This window comes from Protopterus annectens, chromosome 7.part0 (assembly GCF_019279795.1).
Source record: "Protopterus annectens isolate FY-2018-M chromosome 7.part0, PAN1.0, whole genome shotgun sequence".
In the NCBI taxonomy this organism is placed as follows: Eukaryota; Metazoa; Chordata; order Ceratodontiformes; family Protopteridae; genus Protopterus; species Protopterus annectens.
Window position 1 is genome coordinate 1,893,260,489 of NC_056739.1, and position 26,112 is coordinate 1,893,286,600.

A 26,112-nucleotide genomic window follows, 5' to 3' on the forward strand; every position below is an offset into this window, starting at 1 on the left:
ACTCAACAGAGGCACTCGAAACTTAGGATGGGTGGTGCAATGCCACGGTAATCCTATGGCCTAGGCTTGTAAAGGCCCCAGGCCATTAGCCTAGTACACACCTATGAACCTATGAACTGAAGGGATGGTGGCTGTGAAGCTACTTATAATTGCTGTCAGGAGGATGTAGTCAGCTTTGGAAAAGTTTTTTTGTTTGACCCTGGCAAGGGGGATTGGAGGTGATAGTGACTTCTAAAGTGATCCTGTTATGGTCAGATTTTACCAAGGAGGATGACATTGTAGAGGTGCTACAGTGGCTACTCATGTTGGTTAGTACAAGGTCCAGGATATTTTCACCTTTCATGGGGATGTTGACCATCTGATCCAATGCACTGGCATTGACAAAGACGAGGAATCTTTGGGCATTCATATTTGGGCTAGAATATGTCTTCCACTCTATGAATGGGTAGTTAAAGTCTTCCAGGATTAGGGTAGAGGGTTGAATCTTGATGGATTCAAGTAAGTCCATATAGGTAGAGTGGGCATCCTGAGTCATGGTTGGGGGTCTGTAGCTAGCTATGATTTGAATAGGTGTTTTGTCAACAGTTAACTGCACATGGAGTGTCTCCTGTGCGTCACACCATTTAACCAGCCTGGAGGTGTGTATGTCTTTGATAAATATTTCAACTCCACCTCCTTTGGCTTTGTATCCCTCCTTTTGGAGTCTGAAAATATGGTTGAATGAGTAAACTTGTAAGGCTGGAGTGCTCTCCGCAGCTATGAACCAGGTTTCAGTGACTGCACAAATGTCAGCATCTTCCAGGTGAGGAATGTTTGTAGTGAGTGCAGTTTCATGTCAAGACTCCTTTCCTTTAGCTACATGACATTTAAATTTCATTTTCGAAGAATTTTTCACATTGGTAATTTTGTCTTCATGACTTTGCCTAAAAAAAGCACTATGGGAGAGGCAAGATCCTTTTCCAGAAGCCTGATGCCCAGGGGGGACAGATGAAGGGCATCTCTGGCAAAGCATCATGGTGCATCAGTTATGTCCTCTCAAGCTGTCAGGTACTGGATTCCCTTGTTAAAGTCAATAATTTTCTGTTTGTATTGAGGCATCATTCTAGTTGATGGTAGGATGCTGCTTAAGCCTAGGGACATACCTGCAAGGGACACATATTCAGCAAGCTCAATCATGTCTCTCTTCATATAAGCCAGAGAGGTACATCTCAAATTATTCACACCAACATGGAATATGACAGAGTCATAACAGTACCTGTTGTTGACAGACTTGAGTGCGTGCATGATATGTCAGATTCTAGCACCTGACAAGCAATTTACCATGACTTTCACCTTGTCTAGCCTGGTGAGGGGCACATCTGTGTGTCTCACCATAGAGTCTCCTATGACTAGTATGTTGGGTTTGGAGCTGGGCCATAGAGGCTTTGAGACACAGGTCTGTGTACTATGTGTGGTGATTGATGCTGTAAGTTGTGATGTGCGTGTGTGCTTTTGCCTCTGAGGTCTCTTTTGTTTAGGTATGTTTTTGAGAACCTCCACTAATGTGGGAGCGTGTTGTACAGGTGTGAGTGGTGTTAGAGGTGTCATGTTTGTGGTGTTTGAGTAGACAGCTTTCTCAGTGCCAGATGTGCTGCCTTGTGACTGAGACAGCAAGGATTCTAGGTTCTTAATATTAGTGCATATTAGTGCATCTCTGACGTATTGTGTTCCTAGGTGGTAATAGTAGAGGTCTGTTGGTGTACATCAGGCAGTTGCTACACTGTCTCATGATGCTCATATTAACCAGACTAGCAGGAGAAACTATAGGAAATTGTCTGTTCATGGTTGTCAGAATCTATGGAAGAGAGGTCAGAGATAGTAGAGTGGTTACTTTTTGAGGAGAGTAACTACAGGTGTGAGTAGCTAAAAGGGAGAGTCACACTTACACAGGAGTGCTGGTAAGGGAAAGACTGCAGCTGAGATACCTTGCAAAGGATTAAAACAGCTCAGAGGCAGTGCACAATGTGCAAACAAGTGCAAACCAGTGCAAACGTGGGGCTTAAGTACCAGAAAAGCAAAAGTAAAATAGAAACACTGGAATTAAGCAATCAACCCTTGTTCCTGAGCTCCTAGCCAAACACCCCATGCCAGACCCATTCCAACCGGTTCACTTACTCCTACTAAGTGCAGGTAGGCCCCACGAAACACAAGATAGCATAGCAGGAAACACAGAAATCACACAAACAGATATAGATACAGCAAAACCTGTAACCAGACTATGCTAAAGATATTTAAACTCGGTTTAAGTCAATTTAACACAGGAGAACAAATCCACAGTTGAATATAACAGCAGAACAGTTCACACTCAGTTAATTAAACACTTTAACAGTAAAACAGATGTAATGCATGTTAATAAAACAACACAGTTAATCAAATACAAGTAAGTCAGAATAATTTGAAAAATGGCACTTAGTTTTGTATCAGCAGCTTTGAAATTAGCACAAGGTGGATGCAGAATGCTTATCACCTTGTAGAAGCCAGGGTGCCTCGCAGTGAGCCAGGGTTGCCAGATTTCCTGGCCAGGTAGGGACAAAAAAAAAGGTCTTTCACGCTAATCACAGAGCTTACTTGTATTTAATGTGGAACATCAGGCAGTTCTAGATTAAACACAAGTAGCTCAGTGTTTAGTGATTTTTGATTGACCCGTATGCCGGTATATGAGCCAATCAAAGAATCGCAAAATGGAGCTACTTATGTTTAATACGGAACTGCCTGATGTTCTGCAATAAACACAAGTAGCTCCATGTTTAGCGATTTTTGATTGTCCCATATGCTGGTATACGGGCCAATCAAAAAAAAAAAAAAAAAAACGGAGGCTGTTTCGCCGGGATTTATACCAGCAGTGCGGTACTCGGGATCAGGCTGCTGATCCCGAGACAATCCCACTCAAATAGGGATGCCTGGCAACCCTGCAGTGAGCCAGTTATCTGTCTGGAGGTCCATGCAGTTCCTGACTGCATTCTGTGCTGATATTCTTAAAGTCTAAGGAGAACATCAACTAGGTAATTAATTTTTCTTTTTGCCTAACAAAACCTGAACTCATGTCTTATGTCCTGCATTGGATGGGTAAAATACTTGTACCATTGTCTTTTGAGGAGGATTCTTTTACAAGTCAAACAACAAACAAAGGAATACCTCACCTACAGCAGTTCTGGATGAATATGTACCCATTCAGGGAAAGATAATAATATATCATCTACATATATATTAATTCAGAACAGGCCATCTCTACATGAGAACAAATTAAATATCCCTTAAATTTCGTTAATGTAATCAGCACTGGTTCCAGAAAGAAAGCAAAAAAAATGGCTAAAGAGAACACACCTGCCTAGTATGACATCTTACTCCATTATTGGGTGGAAAATAACAACTCAGTTTTATGCCACAGATTAAATTCTGTTTAAGCATTATAAAGTACCTAAGAATGGCTAGGTATGGAAGGACAGGGTAAAGATTCTACCAAATTAATTAACTGCCTTCATTAAATCAACTGCAAGTGTAAGGAGAAGTTCCATGGACCCCAAGTGACTCTCTGGAGCAAAGGGCAGCAGCACAAATAGATAACATCATACAGATGCAATCTGCAGCTTGCATACATTTTCCAAACCATATCTGATTTGACATCTAAATAACAACAATTACAAACTGATTTCTAAATCTTAGCCAAATGTATAGTTTATAATCTTCATTTTACACCCAAACAGTCTTATAATTGCAGTACATGGAATAAATAATAAATGACAACAGCAATTCAATTACCCAGTATGACACCCATCATCTTTCTTCTATGTAGGTCCCAAGCAAATAAATAAATAAATAAATTATTATTATTATTATTATTATTATTATTATTATTATTATTACTATTATTATTATATGCTGGCACTGTGGCACAGAAGAATGAAGCTGAGTTTATGATCCATGCAACCTTGTCTCACTTAGCACAGGTGCTGGGGGACATGGCAGAGGAAGTAGAGGAATGACAAGGCTCACCTCTTCCAGGGAAAAGGTTGCGGTACATCATTCAGAAAACTTGCTTTGTCTCTGACTTCTATCAAATACCAGCGACGAAACAAATGCATCTGCAAACAATGAAAGTGGGCCTCTGGCATAACTTCACTCATGATGACAAAGCTTTTCCACTGTCCCATAGCATGCCTACCCTTTGGGTACTGTCAGAATATTCACAGAAATGTATGCCAATAGAAAAACAACCCCAATGGCTGTCTTAATGAATGCTATGCTAAGGCCATTACCTCAGCTCACAGTGGGGAAAGAATGACTGCAAAATAAAGGCGGTTAAATGAGCCTGCAGGCAGTTACAGCAGTACTACTAATGGTTATCAGCTGTACAGGAATAAAAAGTATGGCAGAAATATAACATACTGTTGCAGCAGTGCAGTATTCAAGCACACTTGACATATGACACCTAATGGATATCATACAGTGGTGCCAAGATTTTAAGTAAAAGCTACCCACCAGCTTCAGCCCTCATGCAATTAACAACTAAAATGAATGCGTCCAGTGTCTGACAATGATGGCTATTTCATAATTTGACATCTCTTCAGCCTTCATTTGTAAACCTTGCTTAAAGTGATTAATAAGCTTGTTGTCTGGAGGCTGCAAGAGACGTCAACTAATTGTTCTGATTATTTAAGTCACAATTCTCCTGTCTACATCATCAAATGAGTGCATCAGTAAACTTTCAGTCTCCCAAATTTAAATGTCTGGCAATGAGATATGTGTACATGTTAGATGGAAGAATTACAATATCCCTTGCTCTCATATTACACATCAATGTAAGCCTTAATGGGCTACTGAATTCTCCACAAATCAGAGGTAATCAGCTTAGATAACACCCACGTTAAACCAGCATGACCAGATAATTGTCTCCATTCCAACATAAACCCCATGCAGTCTGATGCTAAACCCTGATATTAGTAAAGTCTAATAATTCTCTGATACTGACCACATGGGGCAGAGCAATAAGAAAACCGTATTGAATCTACTATTTAGGTGGGTCCATAGGCATAACTGCCATCTCCTGAAAAATAAGTTTCAAAGGGACTTTGCCAAAGAAGTAATAATATATCTAGGAAGCTGTAGAATTCTGTGAGAGCTTTATATAATTAAAGTCATTGTTAGACAGCTCAGATCTATATCACAAATGGCTGAAGCCCTGACTATTACCAAGAGAAATGAATGCATCAGCCTCTTCCAAAAAAATTATATTGAATAAAAACAAATTGATGTCAGTCCACTATCCTTATCTATTACTTGCTAACAAATTAATTAAAGATCATTTACTGGGTATTCCCACTAAGCCGCAATGCCATTTTCAAGGGAGAATAATGAAGTAGAAATCCCTACAATAATTCAACTCAGACACAGAGTACAACAAATAATATCTATCTACCTATAGATATATATATATATATATATATATATATATATATATATATATATATATATGTCTATATATATCTATATATCTTAATCTATTTATCTATCAATATATATAAATACACACACACACACACACACACACACACACACACACACACACACACGTGTGTGTGTGTGTGTGTGTGTGTGTGTGTGTGTGTATATATATATATATGTATATATATGGATATATAGATAGATATATATATATAGGTGTATATGTGTGTGTGTGTGTGTGTGTGTGTGTGTGTGTGTGTGTGTGTGTGTGTGTGTGTGTATATATATATATATATATTTCTATATAGAAATATATATATATATATATATATATATATATAGATATATATATATATATATATATATATATATATATATATATATATATATATATATATATATATATATATATATATATATATATATACTCATACATATATATATATATATAGAGAGAGAGAGATAACATTCCCTGCATAGTTTAAAAGAAATATATTTAACAGTAGCAGCTAATATAAAACATAATTATAACATTCCTAAAATGCACTGTTACTAAAATTTTGAGCACAACAAAAACAAAAAAGAAGATGCAATTGGGCATAATGTAGGAAATAAATGAAACAAGTCAATGCCTAGCCTCTCAACAGTCTGGATTTCTCAGACTGTCCCAGTTTACAAGTAAGAGTCCCACTCTTTCCTGTCAACCCAGTTTATAGTTTGAATGTCCTAATTCATGCCCTCTTTGTCATGTTACACAAATGCAACTTCTGCATTGCTTTAAGCTCCACAGTACAACACACAATACACAAACGAAGTCCCCATCATAACATCTAACAATCAGTCCTTCTGTAGTAGTTCTTCACTCATGCTTTTCTTACAAGGTTTGCACCTCCCTTCGACAAATATACACTGAATTACCTATATCTAATAAGACAGAAGCATGGAAGCACGTGGATTACTTCAGTTGTCTTTCCAGCATCCACGCACCCCTTTGTTTATAAAATACTAACTTTACTCTTTGCTTAGTCAGTATGAATGCAAAGAGGAAGCCTTAAAATATTGTGTAATGATCTAAGTAAACTGAGTATATGAAAGGTCCATGTAGCCTACAGTGCTAATGGCAGTATTTGAGCACAGACTTTGAATTTGCTGCTTTTCCCTTGCATTTTGTTTGTCCCTGATAGCTCTAGCGTCTATATCCTGAAGCTATAATAGATCACATGGTTGTATTACCTATTTTCCTTCATTACTAAATGGCTTAAGGTATATCTGTACTGCTGTCTGCATGTATGATTTGGCATGGCTAGAAAGGTGCTTGGTGTGACATCTGGAAAGAGGAAGGAGGACAAGGAGACCTGGTGGTGGAATGAAGAAGTACAGGAGAGTATACAGAGAAAGAGGTTGGCGAAGAAGAAGTGGGATTGTCAGAGAGATAAAGAAAGTAGACAAGAGTATAAGGAGATGAGGTGCATGGCAAAGATAGAGGTGGTGAAGGCTAAGGAAAAGGCATATGAAGAGTTGTATGAAAGGTTGGACACTAAGGAGGGAGAAAAGGATCTGTACCGATTGGCTAGACTGAGGGACCGAGCTATTAAAGATGTGTAGCAGGTAAGGGTGATAAAAGATAATGAGGGAAATATATTCACAAGCGAGAAGAGTGTGTTGAGCAGATGGAAAGAGTACTTTGAGGGGCTGATGAATGAAGAGAATGAGAGGGAGAGAAGGTTGGATGATGTGCGGATAGTGAATCATGAAGTGCAGTGGATTAGCAAGGAGGAAGTAAGGATAGCTACGAAGAGGATGAAGAATGGAAAGGCTGTTGGTCCAGATGACATACCTGTGGAAGCAAGGAGGTGTTTAGGTGAAATGGCAGTGGAGTTTTTAACTGGATTGTTTAATGAAATCTTGGAAAGTGAGAGGATGCCTGAGGAATGGAGAAAAAGTGTTTTGGTACCGATTTTTAAGAATAAGGGTGATGTGTAGAGCTGTAGTAACTACAGAGGGATTAAGTAGATCAGACACAGTGTGAAGTTATGTGAAAGAGTAGTGGAAGCTAGTTTAAGAAGGGAAGTGATGATTAGTGATCAGCAGTATGGTTTCATGCCAGGAAAAAGCACTACCGATGCGATGTTTGCGAGTGTTGATGGAGAAGTACAGAGAAGGTCAGAAGAAGTTGCATTGTGTCTTTGTGGACTTAGAGAAAGCATATGACAGGGTGCCTAGAGAGGAGTTGTGGTATTGTATGAGGAAGTTGGGAGAGTCAGAGAAGTATGTAAGAGTGGTACAGGATATGTATGAGGGTAGTGTGACAGCGATGAGGTCTGTGGTGGGAGTGACAGATGCGTTTAAGGTGGAGGTGGGATTACATCCAGGATCAGCTTTGAGCCCTTTCTTATTTGCAATGGTGATGGACAGGTTGACAGATGAGATCAGACAGGAGTCCCCGTGGACTATGATGTTTGCAGAAGACATTGTGATCTGTAGTGAAAGTAGGGAACAGGTGGAGAAGACCCTAGAGAGGTTGAGTTATGCTTTAGAGAGAAGAGGAATGAAGGTCAGCAGGGCTAAGACAGAATATGTGTGTGTGAATGAGAGGGAGGATAGAGGAATAGTGAGGATGCAGGGAGTAGAGGTGTGAAGGTGGATGAGTTTAAATACTTGGGATCAACAGTTCAGAGTGATGGTGGGTGTGGAAGAGAGGTGATGAAGAGAGTACAGGCAGGATGGAGTGGGTGGAGAAGAGTGTCAGGAGTGATTTGTGACAGACGAGTACCAGTAAGAGTGAAAGGGAAGGTCTACAAGAGGATAGTGAGACCAGCTATGTTATATGGGTTGGAGACAGTGGCATTGACAAAAAGTCAGGAGTCAGAGCTTGACGTGGCAGAGTTGAAGATGTTAAGATTTGCACTGGGTGTGACAAGGATGGACAGAATTAGGAATAAGTATATTAGAGGGTCAGCCCAGGTTGGAAGGTTTGGTGACAAAGCCAGAGAGGTAAGATTACGTTGGTTTGGACATATGCTGAGGAGGGATGCAGAGTATATTGGGAAAAAGATGCTAAGGATGAAGCTGCCAGGTAACAGGAAAAGAGGAAGGCCTAAGATAAGGTTTATGGATGTGGTGAGAGAGGACATGCAGGTGGTTGGTGTGACAGAGCAAGATGCAGAGGACAGGAAGAAATGGAAACAGATGATCCACTGTGGCGACCCCTAATAACGGGAGCAGCCGAAAGAAGAAGAAGAAGACTAAATGGCTTAAGGTATTGCAGGCATCTTATTTACAAGGCACCCTGCTCCCCCCTCCCCCTGCCAATTATATATCAACTGTGATTGCACAACCATGAGAAAATGATAAATCTCTGTCCCTACTGTAGTGCGCTCTCCCACGCATTTCTTCGGTCGGCATTTGTTCAATATTCTGAATGTTGAATATCTACATCTTGATGTTTTGTTGTTCGACATTACGTATGGTTGATAAACTAAATCAGTTCCATGTGAGTATATGTTGAATTATCAGAATGCAATTGCAACAAAAATGAAGCAATTGATTCCAGCATACCAAAACTCAACATATCAAACAAAACATTGAAACAAAAAATGATAGCAAAAGGAAGCACAGTTTCCTCTCGCTATCACACAAGACCATGTCCATGTCCTAAAAATGCTACCAAAAGCTAAAAATACTGAATTGTTGGGTGTTGACAACACATCTGGTTGAATTTCAAATAGAAGGAAGCATAATTTAGCCATGCCCCTAACAACACTGCTCAGTCTTAGCCGCCATTCAGGTTTTGTGCCAAGTCGCATAGGTGAGTATGGTAATAATGGCCACACAGGTAAAAAACACACTCTCCAAAGCTAATTATACAGCATCCATGGGACCAGATAACATCCCAGACTGTGTACTACATGAACTACAAAATGAACTGGCACCTCACCTAAGTGTCATGTTTAACCATAGCCTCACCTCAGGCTTCGTGCCCACTGAGTGGCGCACAGCTACAGTTAACCCACTCCACAAGGGTGGATCCACCTTGGATCCTGGGAACTACTGCCCCATCAGTCTGATGAGTCTGATCTGCAAGGCCATGGAACGTGTTATCATGGGGCTTATAAACAAAGACATTGGCAACCTTCAAACATTGGACCCCACCCAGTTTGGGTTCGTGAAGGGCCAATCTTGTCTCCTGAACCTGACTGACTTCTTCAAATCAGTCTCCAGAGCCATGGTCAAGAGTAAGGTGGCTCACACAGCCTATCTGGAGCTCACCAAGACCTTCGACACCATCCCCCACTCTTGATAAACTTACTAAGCTAGGCATTAATCCCTATGTCACTCGATGGGTTGCCAACTGGCTTACTGACAGAACCCACACCATAAAAGTAGCCAACTCCAAATCTAGCTCCAGACAGATGGAACACCTCAGGGTTCAGTCCTGGGACCTCTCTTGTTTGGCATCTACTTCTCTGAAGTACAGGCCAACACTAAGGGACTCTGGCTAATAAAGTTTACAGATGACTGCAAACTGGGAGCCATTATTGAATCCCCAAATGATGTGGATATTCTACAAAAGGGCCTTACAGAAACAGATGCTTGGTGCCAGAGCCATGGGCTCAAGCTCAATGCCAAGAAATGTATAGTTATCTCCTTTGGGATAAAACATGTGAATTACCACATAGGTGGCAGTATACTAAATACCAAAAGTGTGATAAGAGACTTAGGGACACAGGTCGACAGTGGTCTCACCTTCGATAACCACATTGCCACAACAGTCAGGAAATCCTTCTATGTGGCAGACCTCATCACTAAGGGCTTTTCATCCAGAAAAAAGGAGGTTGTGGCAATTACGTTTAGATGCATGTCGACCACCAGGCTTGAACAAAGTCTATTCATTAACTTGTATATTAAAATTAAGAAACTGGTTACAATAAGGTTAGAAGTTAATTCCTTGTATCAGTAGGTGCGTACATCATCCCAACAGTGATGAGAAACATAGCATTCACTATAGTTAGTTGTTATGTCATTGGGCACTTATGCAATTAGTCTATCTGTTTGCATATTACTTTTTAAGTTCATCACTCTATGGTAGGCACAATTTAAGAACAGACATTTAAAACAAAACGTGCCCTTGTTATCACCATTATTTAGTCATTGCACCTTAGGTTTATGATAGTGCAAAATTGTTAATTCGTACAATAATAACATTACTTTAAAATTACTTAGAACCGGCCTATAAGTTACACTAATAGCTGTACCACAAGTCGATATTGGCAGTGTCATCTGTAACATGCACAATGTGCTACTAATAGTAATGTAGCATGACTTTTTGCTCCATTTTATGTTTCCCATGCCTGTTCACCATCGCATTTTGGTTTAGACCAAAAATACATTTTTAATGTTCATAATATTGAGTATAAAGTATTAATAACTTATGTATTTTAACTTTTTTATGATTTTCTATTTTGTATAATGTGGCTGACATGGTGCTTTGAATGATACATACCGTTTTTTATTAAGTAGGTTAAAGTTGTTATACCACTTAAGGGTTAATGACAAGAGCATACCTATCATGTGACTGTTATACTACATTTCAAATAACCTTATGTTACAGGGTGTCAGTATCTGAAGAAGTCTGTTTATTATTACAGACGAAAAGTGCTTCATACTGCACCAGCTGGTTCCATTTGCCTTTATTTATTTTTTTATTGTGGATAGCAGCAGTCTGCTGCAACATTGTGCTAGTTGAACATTCATTAAACACTGTTTGATTTACGCTGCCATTGCTCCTGTGGCATTTTTCAATTTTTCAACACATCGCTACAACAGTCAGGAAATCCTTCTATGTGGCACACCTCATCACTAAGGGCTTTTCATCCAGAAAAAAGGAGGTAATTGTCTCACTGTACACATCCCTCATTAGACCCATTATAGAATACAATGCCCCGTTTGGTATGTACCTCTCAAGACATCTGCAACAACTGGAAAGGCTGCAGAAATACCTCACTAAAAGAATCACAGGCCTAAAGCAGATACCCTATGCTGACCGTCTAAAAAACTCCACCTATACTCTGCCGCATATCATCTACTCAGAGGCGATCTCTTCTTAACATACAAGGGTATGTCAAACACAGAGCTGTTGGACATGCTACACTTAAAGAAATCCCAATCCCTCAGAGACATATGCTCCAGGGATGTAAACCTTGTCATCACAATGAACAAAACATGCTGGAGGGATAGGTTCCTGACTCAGAGACTCCCCAGACTCTGGAATAGACTGCCCATACATGTCAAGCAGAGCACCTCTTTGGCCCTCTTCAAAAGGAACCTTGATGATTGGATGGGAGATAGGAAATTCACCCTTGGGATCACGTCAGTTGCCCTGCTAGACAGGGGTCCACAGAAGTAAATACTGTGGGAAGAAATAGCCAGGGAATTGTTATGGCTAGGCTTGTATAGGCCCTAGGGCTGATAGCCTAGTACCAACCTATGAACCTATGAACCTATGAAGACCTATCACCAGCCCAGGCAGTTGCAGACTCATAACGCTGACCAGCATCATGTTCCAAGCCATGGAAAGGTTTGCCATGGAACTAATCAATCAGGACATGGGGAACCTCTACGCTCTGGACCTGTCTCAAGTTTGGATTTATCAGTAGCAGGGCATGCATACTCAAACAGGTGGATTTTTTGAAAAGGTCATCAAAGTAATCGATGAAGGCAAAATGGTACATACTGCATACTTTGACTCAACCAAAGCTTTTGACGCAATTCCCTACTCAGGCATAGTAGAAAAGCTAAATAAACTGGGAATAAGATCCTATGTCACTCACTTGATTTACAAATGTTTCACACATAGGATGCAGGAAATCAAAGTAGAGAAATTACCTACACATAGAGACCAGTCACCAGTGGAGTCCTCCAGGGTTTTATGCTTGGAGCACTCCTGCTTGTCACCTACTTTTCTGAAGTAAAAGCCAATACCAAAGGGCTCTGGTTGAATAAGTTTGCAGATGACTGCAAGCTAGAAGCAGTCATTGAATCCCCAAATGACCTAGCCATCCTACAAGAAGGTGTATCCCAAATAAATAACTGGTGCCAAAATCATGGACTGAAACTAAATGTCAAAAAAATGCATTATTTTATCCATTGGGAAGTCATCTATCCAGGGAACTACCACATTTACAATACGCTCCTAAGAGTTGACCCAGTTGTTCAGGATTTGGGAACTTATGTAGGCAGTGACCTTTTGACCAACATGTGCCCATTGTTGTAAGAAAGTCATTCTATATTGCACATCTTCTAAATAACAGGATTGTATGTAGCTCTTGGAATGTCATTGTCCCTCTTTACTCAGACCTCATTAGGCCAGTCATTGAATATAATGCCCCCTTTCGTATGTTTCTGTCCAGACACATGTGACAACTGGAATACCCACAGAGATCCCTTATTAAAGGGATACAAGGCATAAGCAACATGCCCTACATAGACCAACTCAAAGACCTGTCACTATACTCAGGATCCTACAGACCTTTGAGAGGTGACCTGTGTGTGGCATGCAAGGCAACCTCTGACCTAATACTGATGGATTTACTGCACATTAGCAAGTCAGATGGCATCACAAATAATCAGTTTAGGGATATAAACCTTTTCTGCAATATCAACCTGATGGTTTGGAGGGGGCAGGTATATCTCACAGAGGATACAGATGCTCTTTATCACACTCCCCATCCACATAATACAAAGTTCATCCCTCTCCATATTCAAGCACAACTTGGCTCTATGGATAGGAATCTGAAAATGTATCCCCGGACTGCCCTCTGTACTACTAATGGATAGAGGCAGCTCCAAAATGCTCTATACCATGCATGGGTCCCCTCAAATTATCTATGGTATGATGTCAGTTATTCATATTAGGGGTAATATATAATTATTGACCATGGGATGGATAATGTCAATCTATAATCAAATGGGATAACTTAATTCCATCACAAAAAAAATTAACTGATTAGGCATAAAATGGCCATCAAGGGCAGGTAGCCTAGCACTTACCTATGAACCTATCAGCCATCCTTCCCTTCCCAATGCCATCTCACATCATGTTGAGAAGTTTGGAGATTTTTTTTATAGCCCCAACTGCGATACTTAACATGCTAATGTTAGAGTTAGGCTAGACAGACTATGAGGAGTGATTTTCAGGAAGTATTCCCACCCTAGGTCCATACTCTGTCCCTTCTTTTCCTAGTCTAGCATTATCCCTCTGTGCTTCATCTTCTGTCAGAACTCCAATCTGATAGACATCCAACCATATCACCCCTCCCCAGTTCCAGGTGAGGCTGAAAACACACAGCTAATATTTTGCAAGAAAATGTAATTAATATGCTATTCAGTTATTACAATGTGGTCAACATAAGGTATGAAGTTTATGTTAGGCAGGTTATATGGGAAATTATTAATATATCAAGAGGAAAAGTAACAGTGCTTTTTAGGACACCATGGGTTGATACACAATCCATGGACGAGTTATTACTAGCCATAATTTGAAATACTCTGTTGTAATGGTAGCTGGCAACCATATTATGACATTATCAGACAACCTAGAATAAGAGTGTGGCCAACACATGCCTGTCTAAGGTCTAACAAAGAATACTAGTAGCTTTGTTTTGTTCCATATTTGTAAAAATCTGATTTGGCAAAATATAGATAGTTGTTGTAGTATTACATGTTTAGGTGGAATATAAACTGAAAAATCATTGTATTTGTGAATATATATATATATATATATATATATATATATATATATATATATATTATATATCAAAATCTGATCACAAATACTTTGCTTCTAAACTTTAGTCAATGGGCAATATTTACAATGGGAGAGAAATCATGTTCAAAAGAAGGATACGGTGTCTAGAGTAAGGGCATTAATATTTTATGATTAAGTCTACATGAGACAGTACTTGCATTTCAGGACAAACTGATTATGTATGTAAGCATTTTATGCTTTACAATATAGTGTATAAATATGAGTGTGATAGTTATGATGCTTCAATAAGTGCTTGAACAATCTAGCGATTTATTATTTTATTGGGCTTTTAATAAGTTTATATAATGGTGCAGTTGGGTTAGAAGTTATATTACTGCATTCAGCAGGAGAAGATAGAGAAGTAATTAGTTGCTGGAAAGGATGCAACATTTCATATTCCCCTTAGCTTCTTTGGAGGATTTGGGAACAATATTGTAGAGCTTAATGATGTAATCCACTTCCAAAAGGATTTAGGATTGACCAGCTAGATTGTTTGTTGCTGTGGGAGATGTGATGCTTTAGCTAAACTAGTAATACTTCCAGTTTCAGATTTAATTTGTTGGTAAAGTTCCATTTAATTTTATTGGTGGGGCCATTTTCAGATCTTTCTAGGCATTACCTCTAAGTTTTATTTGATTTATTAAGTCAGCATTAATCCAAGGTCCTCTAATTCCTTTATCTCAGACTTTTCTTAATAGGTATAACCTATACTGTATGGAACCATGAATACTGTCAAAGACTGAAACAGCAAAAGAGATATTATTTTCTGCATATAGAGGCGCTGAGCTGATAATTTCCAGTTTGGAAATCAGTACTGATTTTTACTACGGTTCTGTGGACAATGGTATTGAAAGAAAGGGTTTAGTTTGTTTTAGAATCCAAATGTATATACTGGGCAATAGTTTGGTTTGTTTTAGAATCCAAATGGATATACTGGGCAATAGTTACTCATTGATTAAAGAAGATTTTTTTTATTAAAGCAGATTTAGTAGGAATTTAGATAACTTAGTATGATTAATCAATGCTTTTTTGTGATAAATTAAGGTTAGGCTTTAGGGTCTGTTTAAGTACTACTAAAGACGAAGGTTGAAAATGTACATATATTAGTAGATCTGCCTACTTGTAAGTGAGTTAGAATGCATTATGGATCTGTGTCATATCCAGCACTACTACCTTTAGAAATAGTTGTACATATGGTTCAAGTTCTTATTAATCAAGGGAAAAATACTTCTTCCTTGATTAAATTAGCTCATTTGTTTCCATAGTAGTGGTTATAAGAAGTATAATGATATGTGGCATACAGTTCTGTAAATGCTGCAATAATTGGTATATGTATATCTAACCAGAATTATAGCATGGGCCACTTATTACTGAGACATCCTATATTTATAGTAGTTACAGAGGATTTGGTTAGCAGATACGCAGCATTGTGGAGGAAAATGTAATAGTATAGCCATTTGGATGAAGGCAGGAAGGTTTTATATTGTATCCACCATTTGAAAATACAAATGCACAAAGAAATACTGCAAAAAGTATAATCATTAGTAAAGTACACCTATATTCTGATTTTTAACTGTAAGGGGAATAAAAAAGAAACAATATCTAGAGTACTGTCTCACCTAAAACATGTGCCTAATTAAACTATGAAAAAAGAAAGGTATAAATTGTTAGGATATAAATGTAAATACTGTGAATAACAATAGAGCTGGTGGGTGTTAGCAGAGGCTACAGATCAAAGATTAAAGTCAGTAGGTGAAACAGAACACCAGTTAGAGTCAACTCAAGTTAATCAGTGCATGCATGTGGACATCAGTGAACCTGACATTGCAGAATTTGCAATAGTCAAACTTAAATAAATAAATAAAAGAGCTATACTGCAGATCTTTTACCACAAGCCCACAGATGTCAATTATCAGCCTATCATATGGTAGAGGCTATGTAATATGGCATAATAAAGTAAATATTACAAATCATGCAACTATAACTTGACTGTCACCATATAGATGCAGATGCACTAGACATTCTATGTGACATGTGTTCTGATATGCATATGGTTGTCCAATACCAACAAAAGAAAAATATGACAGTAATCAGCATCCCATCTCCAGATACTGTCCAGCAACCTTTCAGTAACATCATGACATCTCACAAACATCTTTAAGTATAATACTTAATCAGTTACTTGAATGCCATGCTATCCATGCAGAGGAAGTCATCCACATGCATAGATATGGCATGGCATGAAGAATATTGCTGTAACATGTTGCTTCACACCATTGCTGCCATAATTTACACACCAAAATACCAGAATAATCCACTAACACTGATAAGGATGTCAGCAAACCAGGTACAGGAGTTAAACTCCAGCACTCATCAGCACATAGTAGATATTACCAATGTGAAAGACCTCTGTATGACAAAGTTTGCAGATTACTGCAAGCTAGGGGGTAGTTATTGAATCCTCCAATAATGTAGATATCCTTCATAGGGGTCTAAATCTGGGAAATGATTGTTTTCAGAGCCACGGCCTGAAACTAAAGGTGAAAAAATGTATTATCATACTCTGGCTGGGGGTACATGGCTGGGTGCAGTAGGGTGTAATGTACAGTGTCAAAGCACTGCATTGGCATAAATGACTATGTCCTCTTGACCAGGGCATAGCTGGATGTGTGCCTTATAATGTAGTTAAACATAACACTGATTAGACATTAGTGGTAGCAGTTATGTTCCAATATTCATGGCATGGGTGTTAGATGGCTGTGGACACTTTGTAGTACCTAGGTCCCCATTTGCTAAGTTATGAAAAATATATTTAAGGATACATTAGTAAAAATGCTAGAATTCCACATAAGTAATACATTGATCTCTATATTGTAAACTGAGAACCATGAAAAGCAGGCATTGTACCGTGACATTGTGTATGTACATATTTCATCTTTGCCCAGCCATAAATATCCATTGGTGCAACTGCCTGTTTTCACTGTAGTAAAGGAAATTCTAGTCTAGTCTAGCAATTTCCAGGAATCAAAAACATGAAAATGAAGACCACTGAACATAAAGCTAGCATGATGTGGTGAATCACTTATGAGTTAATGTATATGACATATGAGAACATCCCAAAAGCATTTTCTGTTGAATGCTATTAATATTGCCCTATGCAGACATGCAGACACAGGCCAAATCCACTTATTTCAGTCTTCCAAGAGGATAGCCATAACTGTGGGAAATTATTTCAATGAATGCCTTTGGAAATGATAACTAGAATCTAAAGTAAACTGCTCACAGGATGATATAATTTCTCGAGTCATGGAAGGCAAGTGCATTCTGATTAGTGATAGAAAGATGGTGAAGGCTTCCGCTACTTTGAACATTTTGGAATCTAGCAAAGACATGAATACATCAATAACTTGCTTAAAATATTACTAATATTGCAAGAGTGTAATTAGAGAGTCAAAAAAACACTAAAATACAAGTATGGTGGGCTTCCAAAGTTCATTGACTGGGACCACAACTTACAGAAATGTGAAATACTATTTTATATTTTTGTTACACTTACTTCTACATCTACATTCTCAAGCTCACTGTCCACATCCTCCTCACTGTCATCATCCAGGTTATCTGCAAAAAAGAAAAACAAAACATATTTGCAATCAGACATTCACCACTTCCATACCATCATCAAAACATATTTCAGTCATTGCAGACATAAACAGCAAAACCAGCAAAGAATTAGCCAAAGCACAAGAAATCAACACATTACCTTGCTTGTACAGCAGTACACTGTCATTCACAACATCTAAAAGTTAAGCTGGTTAATAGCAATGAAAGGATTTTGCCTAAATCCCACTCTCCCACGGAGAAACATCTTGCAGTTTGCAGTCTAGTTTAGCTGATCACAAACTGTGACAGATATATAGTGAACTGTTCATCAATCCTAATACGTGCCACCACCAAAAGTGTGATTAATGAGCCAGCTTTGAAAACTAAAATTCACTCAAGCACTGTAAAACATTTTTTGAAGGAGGGCTGTACCCCTGCAGAAACAGCATGGGGAATATACCCCCTGACCCCCTACTACATACTGATTTTGAGATCATTGTACCTCAGAATATGTTGAATTCTCTGGAATGCCATAATCTTAATTCTAGCTTATAGTTACTTTTGTAATTGCAAATTAAAGTCTTAATCACTATTTCCTTACAATTCTGAGACTCCATATGACCCATTTGCTATGCAGTCTTCTGTGAACAATAACTGTGATCCACAGAATAATGGAACTACAAGTGTAAATGATGGGAGAATATATAAAGTCCAAGAGGTCCTACTGGTGGACGAACCTTGAACTCTCAAACTTCGAGTATCCAAACTTCAACTCTCCAACGATTGGAGATCCTCCATAGGATATCACTGCCTTCAAGTTGGCAAAAAGTGATTCAGTTTTGGCGGAAATATATCCCTTTTTTTTGAGTAAGTGTGACCTTGAAGTTGGTGTGTGTGTGTGTGTGTGTGTGTGTGTGTGTGTGTGTGTGTGTGTGTGTGTGTGTGTGTGTGTGTATAAGGTTGGGGGTTGTGGAGGACTTGGCCCCTGCAAAAACACTAAAGAAACTGTTTTGCAGCAACATGTTTTAAAAGAATGCATTTCAGGTATAAAGATCCTCAGTGCATTTTCTCTTTTCATGGTAGAAACAGCCCAAGGTTGTATTATCTTAAAGTATTCACTCTATTGCACGTTGCAGTGATCTTGGATAGTATATAATTCTAAGTAGAAAGGCGTGCCAATGACCAATAGAAAGGTATCAGACAGTGACACCATAGATATTACTAAGTAACCACGAAGTACAAACCTTGTAATCAGATGTCAAGAAATCATCAAAGTTGCAGCATCACAGACCCTACAAACTTTAAGCCAACATTATCTTTCAAGTTATACTTCAATGATACCAGTAATGCATATATGAACAGCACAGCGCAACTGACAGTTAATAGACACAAAAAATCAAACACTAACATGCTTCTAGAGTGGTACACAGTCATTTATAACATTAGAAAAAGATAGGGAACAACATGGAGTTGGCCCCAGAATATCACAAAATTAATATTTGTAATAGTATGAACAACAAATACAGTGTCTGAAAGGCCTCATTAGCAGGGAGCCCTCCTAAAATTATGAAATGTCTGTGTGTCTTCATTATTTGTTATTTATTATTAATTTATCAGGCTGGGCATAGCCATTTTTCTGTGGAGGCCCGGGAAAAATTCCAAACACAAAATGTAGAACTTTGAGATTAGCAGAAGTACTTCAGTCACTCACAATGAGTATTTCTTGTCATACCATCATCAAGTGCCATCAGGAGATCCAACCCTAAAAAATAAACCAAATGCGTTTCACCTAAAAAATACCTCAAGCTTCTTTTCAATAGAGCATTCATTACTTGTACTGGATCTAGCATATTTGTTTGTTTCAAGAAGCATCATTACAATATATAAGCATGGCAACCTTGATTTACATTCCTCCCACCTCAAAGTACAGTTATCTCAGGGCTGTAAGTAGCACAGGGGTGGAAGGCTGTTCTCCCCCAACATAGCAATTTGCAGTGGGGTAAATGCCAATGCACCCTTGCAAAATGAAAATGCTTTAATGCTTTCCAAGGAGGTGTAAATAGGCAGCCCACCTGTAAAATTTACATACAAATGTATGATGCATTTATTTATGCCATTTATGGTACTTCTCAATTTATTTCTTTAAAAGCAGTGCCAATGTGTTAATTTTTATTTACAAGTAAACTACAGCTATCATGTGCAGGGGTCCTTTACAAGTAACACTCATCATTTTCAGAACTGCTGATGCAGAAGTGAATAATCCTAAGAGTTATAACTAATAATATCCCTTTGCAAACTGTAACATACACAGCTGTTGCATGCTACTGTCTACATGCAACAGGTGTACACTCACTAAAAGATTCAGGTGTGCATAGTGCAGTATATCTACTGCAGACCTGCACAAATAACCCTGACTTACTGCATGACTTCTAAAGTAAATAAACATTTATCTGGAACAGAGAATGGCTGGGCAAATTCCAAACAATTAATGCCATTTTTTCACTGAGGAAAGGTAAAGTTGTACATGGTAATACAGAAATACACTAGATTTTCAGAAACATTTTACCTGCCTTTGTTCTGGTTCTGAATGCCGAGATGTGCAATAAAGTTTCCTTCCTTTCTTTCAGGGCTTTCCCTCTTTCACAAATCTATTTTTGCAGCAGTAAACAATTGAAAGTCACCGATTTTCCTGCAGAAAAGTCACTGGTCTTAATGCAATCACTAATGAATTAAACAATATAGAAACCATACATTCTAGGCTGGCATATGCCCCATCTTCACACTGTTTCATTAGTGAAAGCTCTTAATTATTTTTACTTACAGCATTGAAAATCCAAAATGCACAGCTTAGATGATGTGCACAAAATAAAGCAATTTCTGAACTGTGCCAGTGACATACAGGGAAAAAGTCCTAAGTATGGCCCAGTGGCCCAGGCAACTGACAGAGCAGAAGGGAGAGATGGCTGTGCCCATTCTGGGTGGAAGGGCAGTCTCTGATGATGCTCCATTAGGGGAGATGTGATACAAACAGGGAAATTGCCTACAGAACAGACATAATCGATGAGCATGCTAGGCAAGGCAAGAAGTGGGTAGGGCATATAAAGAACCCAGTCAGGATGGATGCAAAGATGGACAAGCTCTCATAATGCCCTTAAGATTCAAGACTAGCCCCAATAATACTGAAATAAGTCTGGGAAGATAGGAGATAAGCTCTTTAACTCATCATGGAAGGGGGGCACTGAGGGTCAAGCTGGTAAAATGATGTCCCAAGGAGGAACAAAACATATTAAAAATAATTTGTTTTTGAATGCTTGTGTCAGGTCATTTGTTCCTACCATTTAGTAGCTAAGAAAGGCATTGGTAAAATTATTATCAAAACAGGAACAGAACAAGATTTTAAATCCATAAGTGTGGAAATCAACATGCTCAGACAAAAGTTGGAAGGGTACAATTTGGCCTGTGAAGATGTCTATCAGCTAATTTTCTGTTAGACATTTGTATGTTGGAAGGTCCCAGAAAGAAATCAATCGCTACACTAATGGAGAAATTGAAAAAAATGGAGTCACTGAATCTGGGTCAATTGTATATCAGGAAACCTATTTGTTGGGTTCCAATTAGGCATTGCTAAGAACTTAGTAGTTGGAAGCTTGCCAGCTTTTATGGCTCAATATCAGAACTGGATAGGTCACACCTTGAGTGCCACATTAAGGTCAGAAAAGAGGGAGATGAGTTTTATGATTATCTGTTTCTTACTTTTCCCTTTTCTCTGATTTTGTGCTACCTTGTGATCAGCAGATACATATCTCTGGTGTGTAAATAACACTAGGCACCACATTGGCCGTCAAGGGGGCAAAGATTTTTATGACTTTATGACCATGGATATGTCTCTTTTCTTATCTGTTATATCCCCTGGTTTTATACATTTTAGGTTGGTTTTATCACATGCCAGTTAAACAATAAATGGTTAGTCATAGTAAATCAGTATATGTATACAAATTTAATATATTTTTTTCTGGATGTTTTTTTCTCTATGCCTGACAAACTTTGACCTCTGTTCTACTGATCTTAAGCCCAGTTGTTTCCCCATCACTCACAGAATCCAACACAGAGTTGAGAACTGACTGAGGGGGATTTTTATCCAGGCATCCCTAGACGTGTTTGCACTCATGTTTGGTGATGGAAGTAATGGTGGTATTTCTGATTAGACCCTAATCTCACCCCTACTGGGCAACATAGGTTCATAGGTAAGTACAAGGCTAGCTGCCTTTGCAGACCATTTTTAAGACTAGCTAATGTCCCTTTTTGTACTTGCAATAACCTATCTCATTTGGTTATAGATTGGCCCTACAAATCTCATGGTCGATAATTATATATCACCCATAATAAGAACAACTGATAGAATACCATAGATAATTTGAGGGAGCCGATACACGAGATAAAGCATTTCGGAGCTGCCTCTGTCCATTAGTAGCACAGGGGACAGTCTTAGGGTAAATTTTCTGTTTCCCATCCATAGAGCTAAGTTGTACTTGAAAATAGACAGGGATGAACTTTGCTTTACATGACTGGGGAGTCTGTTCCATAGCAGCAGTATCCCTTGCACAATATGCCTGTTCCTCCAAACCATTCTGTTGATATTGCAGAAGACCAGAGCATTATTCTCATCCCCAGGAATAGGTTAGCTGGAATGGCTATTCTGTTCTGCTTTTTGGTTCTAGCACCAAATCTGGTTTCAGACTTGCTTTATATGAGTGACAGTCAGGGTTTTAACCATTGATATCACACAGCTAGCTAATGTACTTATTTTTTTGCCACTATGTATGAAATCTTAACACAGTGCCTAAACTCCAACTAATGGTATACAGTGCATCTAACTTCAGATCAGCTTATCGCAGGTCAACTAGATAGCAGTGGAAATTTTAAGACAAAAAATGAAAATGTATTTGCAATCTTACAAAGGTAAGTATGCACCTTTACTTAATGTTTCAACATTTCAGTGTTTGGTATGAGCTCAAGGCCTTACCTAAAGCCTTATAAGACCTCAATTCCAGAAATCCACAGCCATGGCTGAAAGGAATCTTATAAAAATAAAAACAAAAAGGCATATAAATACCTATTTTAAAATCCTTACAAGAAAACATTTTCTTTTAAAGACGGTATTAAAATTACATTTCTAAACAATACTCTTTGTTTGTTATCACAAAAGTATGTTGAAAAGTAATGTCCCGAAGTAGCTCTTACATTCCCATTTTTTAAACTTTTAAAAAATTAAATTAGATCTCCCCTAAATAAATGGTAGGACATAGAGAATAGTTTTAAGTTTTTATGTCTGTTATTGTAGCTCATATCATGGACATGATTAATTTTCTTGTATACTATCTGTGAATTCATTCAAATTTTTCAATATATGTTACACAGTAAGAACAGAAGAAGAGCAATACCTGATTTAGAGTGTCACAAGTGACTGATGATGGCAAAGTATTGCTGTTTTCCTTAATGCATCTGTCCTCTGTATGGTTCTAATTATATAAAATCATCTCCTATCTGTAAGATCAACACTATAATTAAATTTTACTTGATTATTTACTTTTGCACCTAGGTTTTAAAAGATGTATAAGTTCATTAGTAGTTAGGAGGTATGCAGTCCAGGAGACCATTAAGGAGCCTAGTCCAACTTCATTCCAATACACTGGTTAAGTGACGTGCTCAAGGTGATACAGTAGGCAAAAGAAAGCTGAGGAAATCAACCCTGTACAACAGGAAGCAAGTCATTAACAACTCCTAGCCTTAATATTCCTTACTAATTGAGAGTTGTCAGTCACACATCAGGTATAGCATATGGGTAGCCCAGAGGTGTTTGTCTAAAGTCCATAATTTTGCACTACAGCATATGGGTAGCTCAGATCTGTTGGTCTAAAGCCAATGACTTTGCAACATACCATATGGGTAGCTCAGATCTGTTGGTCTAAAGCCAATGACTTTGCAACATACCATATGGGTAGCTCAGATCTGTTGGTCTAAAGCCAATGACTTTGCAACATACCATATGGGTAGCTCAGATCTGTTGGTCTAAAGCCAATGACTTTGCAACATACCATATGGGTAGCTCAGATCTGTTGGTCTAAAGCCAATGACTTTGCAACATACCATATGGGTAACTCAGATCTGTTGGATTAAGTCCATGGTTTTGCATTTCCCACTGTTAAAACATTTCATATATGGCTTTGTCTACAAAAGTAAAGAATTAAAAAAACTTGTTCTTTGACAGTACTAACCCAAATACCTATTTTGCTATCATCAGCAAACTTCTAAGTCTACACAGAATCTGATTTTGGTATAGTTGTCATAAAGACATTAAACAAATAAGGACCTTGACTGAACCTCTGCTGAGGTCTTGAAATTGTGAAAGGCTGAGATAATATCCTCAATCCTAAGCTTTATTTGTTTATTGGATAACCAGGACCAGACCAGCTTTGCCAGAAAGTGATATCTCTGACACTGGAATTTATTACATAGCCATTGGGAGTTGAATAAAAAGCTTTAACTACATCCAAAAGTACTACATCTATTGGCAGTGCATTATCCAGTAGTTAAAACACAATGATAATTGAAAACTAATTGAATCAGTAGAATATGACTTATCTTTTGTAAAACCATATGGGTTTGGAGCCACCTTTTCTCCTCTGGATAATACTATCACATTTGATAATACTGTTTTAGGACATTCTAACCATACTGGTTAGGGTAATCAGCCAATAACTATTTGAGCTACTAGAAAAACCCTCCATAAAATAGGTGATATAATCCAAATCAGAGAAACTTATCATTTATTTAAAATTACTTGGTAGTAAGTGTAACAGACAAAATAACAAGCTATTCTTATCTTCAAGCAAGAAGAAAAAAACATTAACGTTATTTAGGCCAGCTGCTTAATTAGGCGTTAATATAGAGCAGTGCCTTCTTTACCCATGTTTCCTGAATTGCTGTGCCTCTTTTCCTGAACAATACAGCTGCAGTAGTATCAATCTCCAAAGCAGCTGCTATTTGCAAAGTAATTTGCAATATTATTGATGTTTGTTTTCATTAACAATTTTACCTCCTTTTGTTACAATAATATTATTGAGTGTTCCCTCTTTAAAGCATCTAATATGCTCAAGGAAAGACTTTTTCTTAAGTTTGTAAGCCCAAGTTATGTCCATAATTGTTTGAGCTTTCTTTAGCTCAATCATAAATAATATGAATCTCTAATGTAGTTTTCTTTATTATTTACATATTAGATATTTTCTCTTTGGATACACACATCCAAAAGCAGTTGTCTCAAGGACTGGTAAAATAACACTTTACTAGCTTTTAAGAAACGGAAAAAATGAAGCTGAAAAACACCCCAGTTTAGCATCCATGTCCCTCATGCATATGGGGCAACAAGTAAACGCCCCAATGTATCCTTATTCTGCTGCCTCTGGATTATTCCTACAGAAATATATGGGCTAAAAGTTACCATGGGAATGTAAGGCTAGGCTTCTTAACATCCTCACCGATCAATAGCCTAGTAAGTACCTATAAACCTATGGCAAGATGATCACTTTTCTTTCTTTTCTAGTTTGACAGTGTTCCTCTCTCAGCAGGAAGTAAATGCAATTTATGTGAATGTCTGTTTTTTACCACAGGAACTACTTTTCTGATAAAATCTTCCCAAAGCCTCATCCACAGTACAGGTCTTCAAAGATTTTCTCTGATTCCCACTTATTGATTTTAGACTTAAAATCCTCATGAGTGACCCTGCAAGATTTCTATTTTGTTTAATTTAACCTTGATTTCTGATGGACTCGGTCATTTATTTCCAAAAATTATAATCTTTTTAGATGATCCAAGTGGAAATAGAAGATATAAATTAAAAATAATCATAGCAGGTTAAAGCTGCCTACAGAATACTAGTTTGCCTTGTATTAAAGACCACAATTTACATACAATTAAACATTAACACAATTCAGTAATTTTCAGTTTATTTCTTAGAGACAGTAAATGTGCTCCACTGTACTTCTGGGGCACTAAAATTACCACAAATAATATTAAGATTTTCAGTAGTACAATCTTCAAAGTCAGATTTAAATAACAGAACTTCCTCATGGTAAAACATGGCCTCCTATTAAACCAATTGTCATTTAACTTCCATTATGCCTTTATAACATATTACTAATTATTTTTGACATGTCATGAGCTACATT

General features: G+C 38.0%; 1 protein-coding gene across 1 annotated transcript in view; it reads right to left on the reverse strand.

The window, feature by feature from the left end:
* Positions 1-26,112, reverse strand: part of AGBL1 (AGBL carboxypeptidase 1) — a 4,745,443-nt gene that overhangs the window by 3,271,123 nt on the left and 1,448,208 nt on the right. Inside the window, exon 9 of the mRNA XM_044078361.1 lies at positions 17,844-17,905. Within this exon, the coding sequence (XP_043934296.1) occupies positions 17,844-17,905 (62 nt within the window). The remainder of the gene's footprint in view (positions 1-17,843; positions 17,906-26,112) is intronic.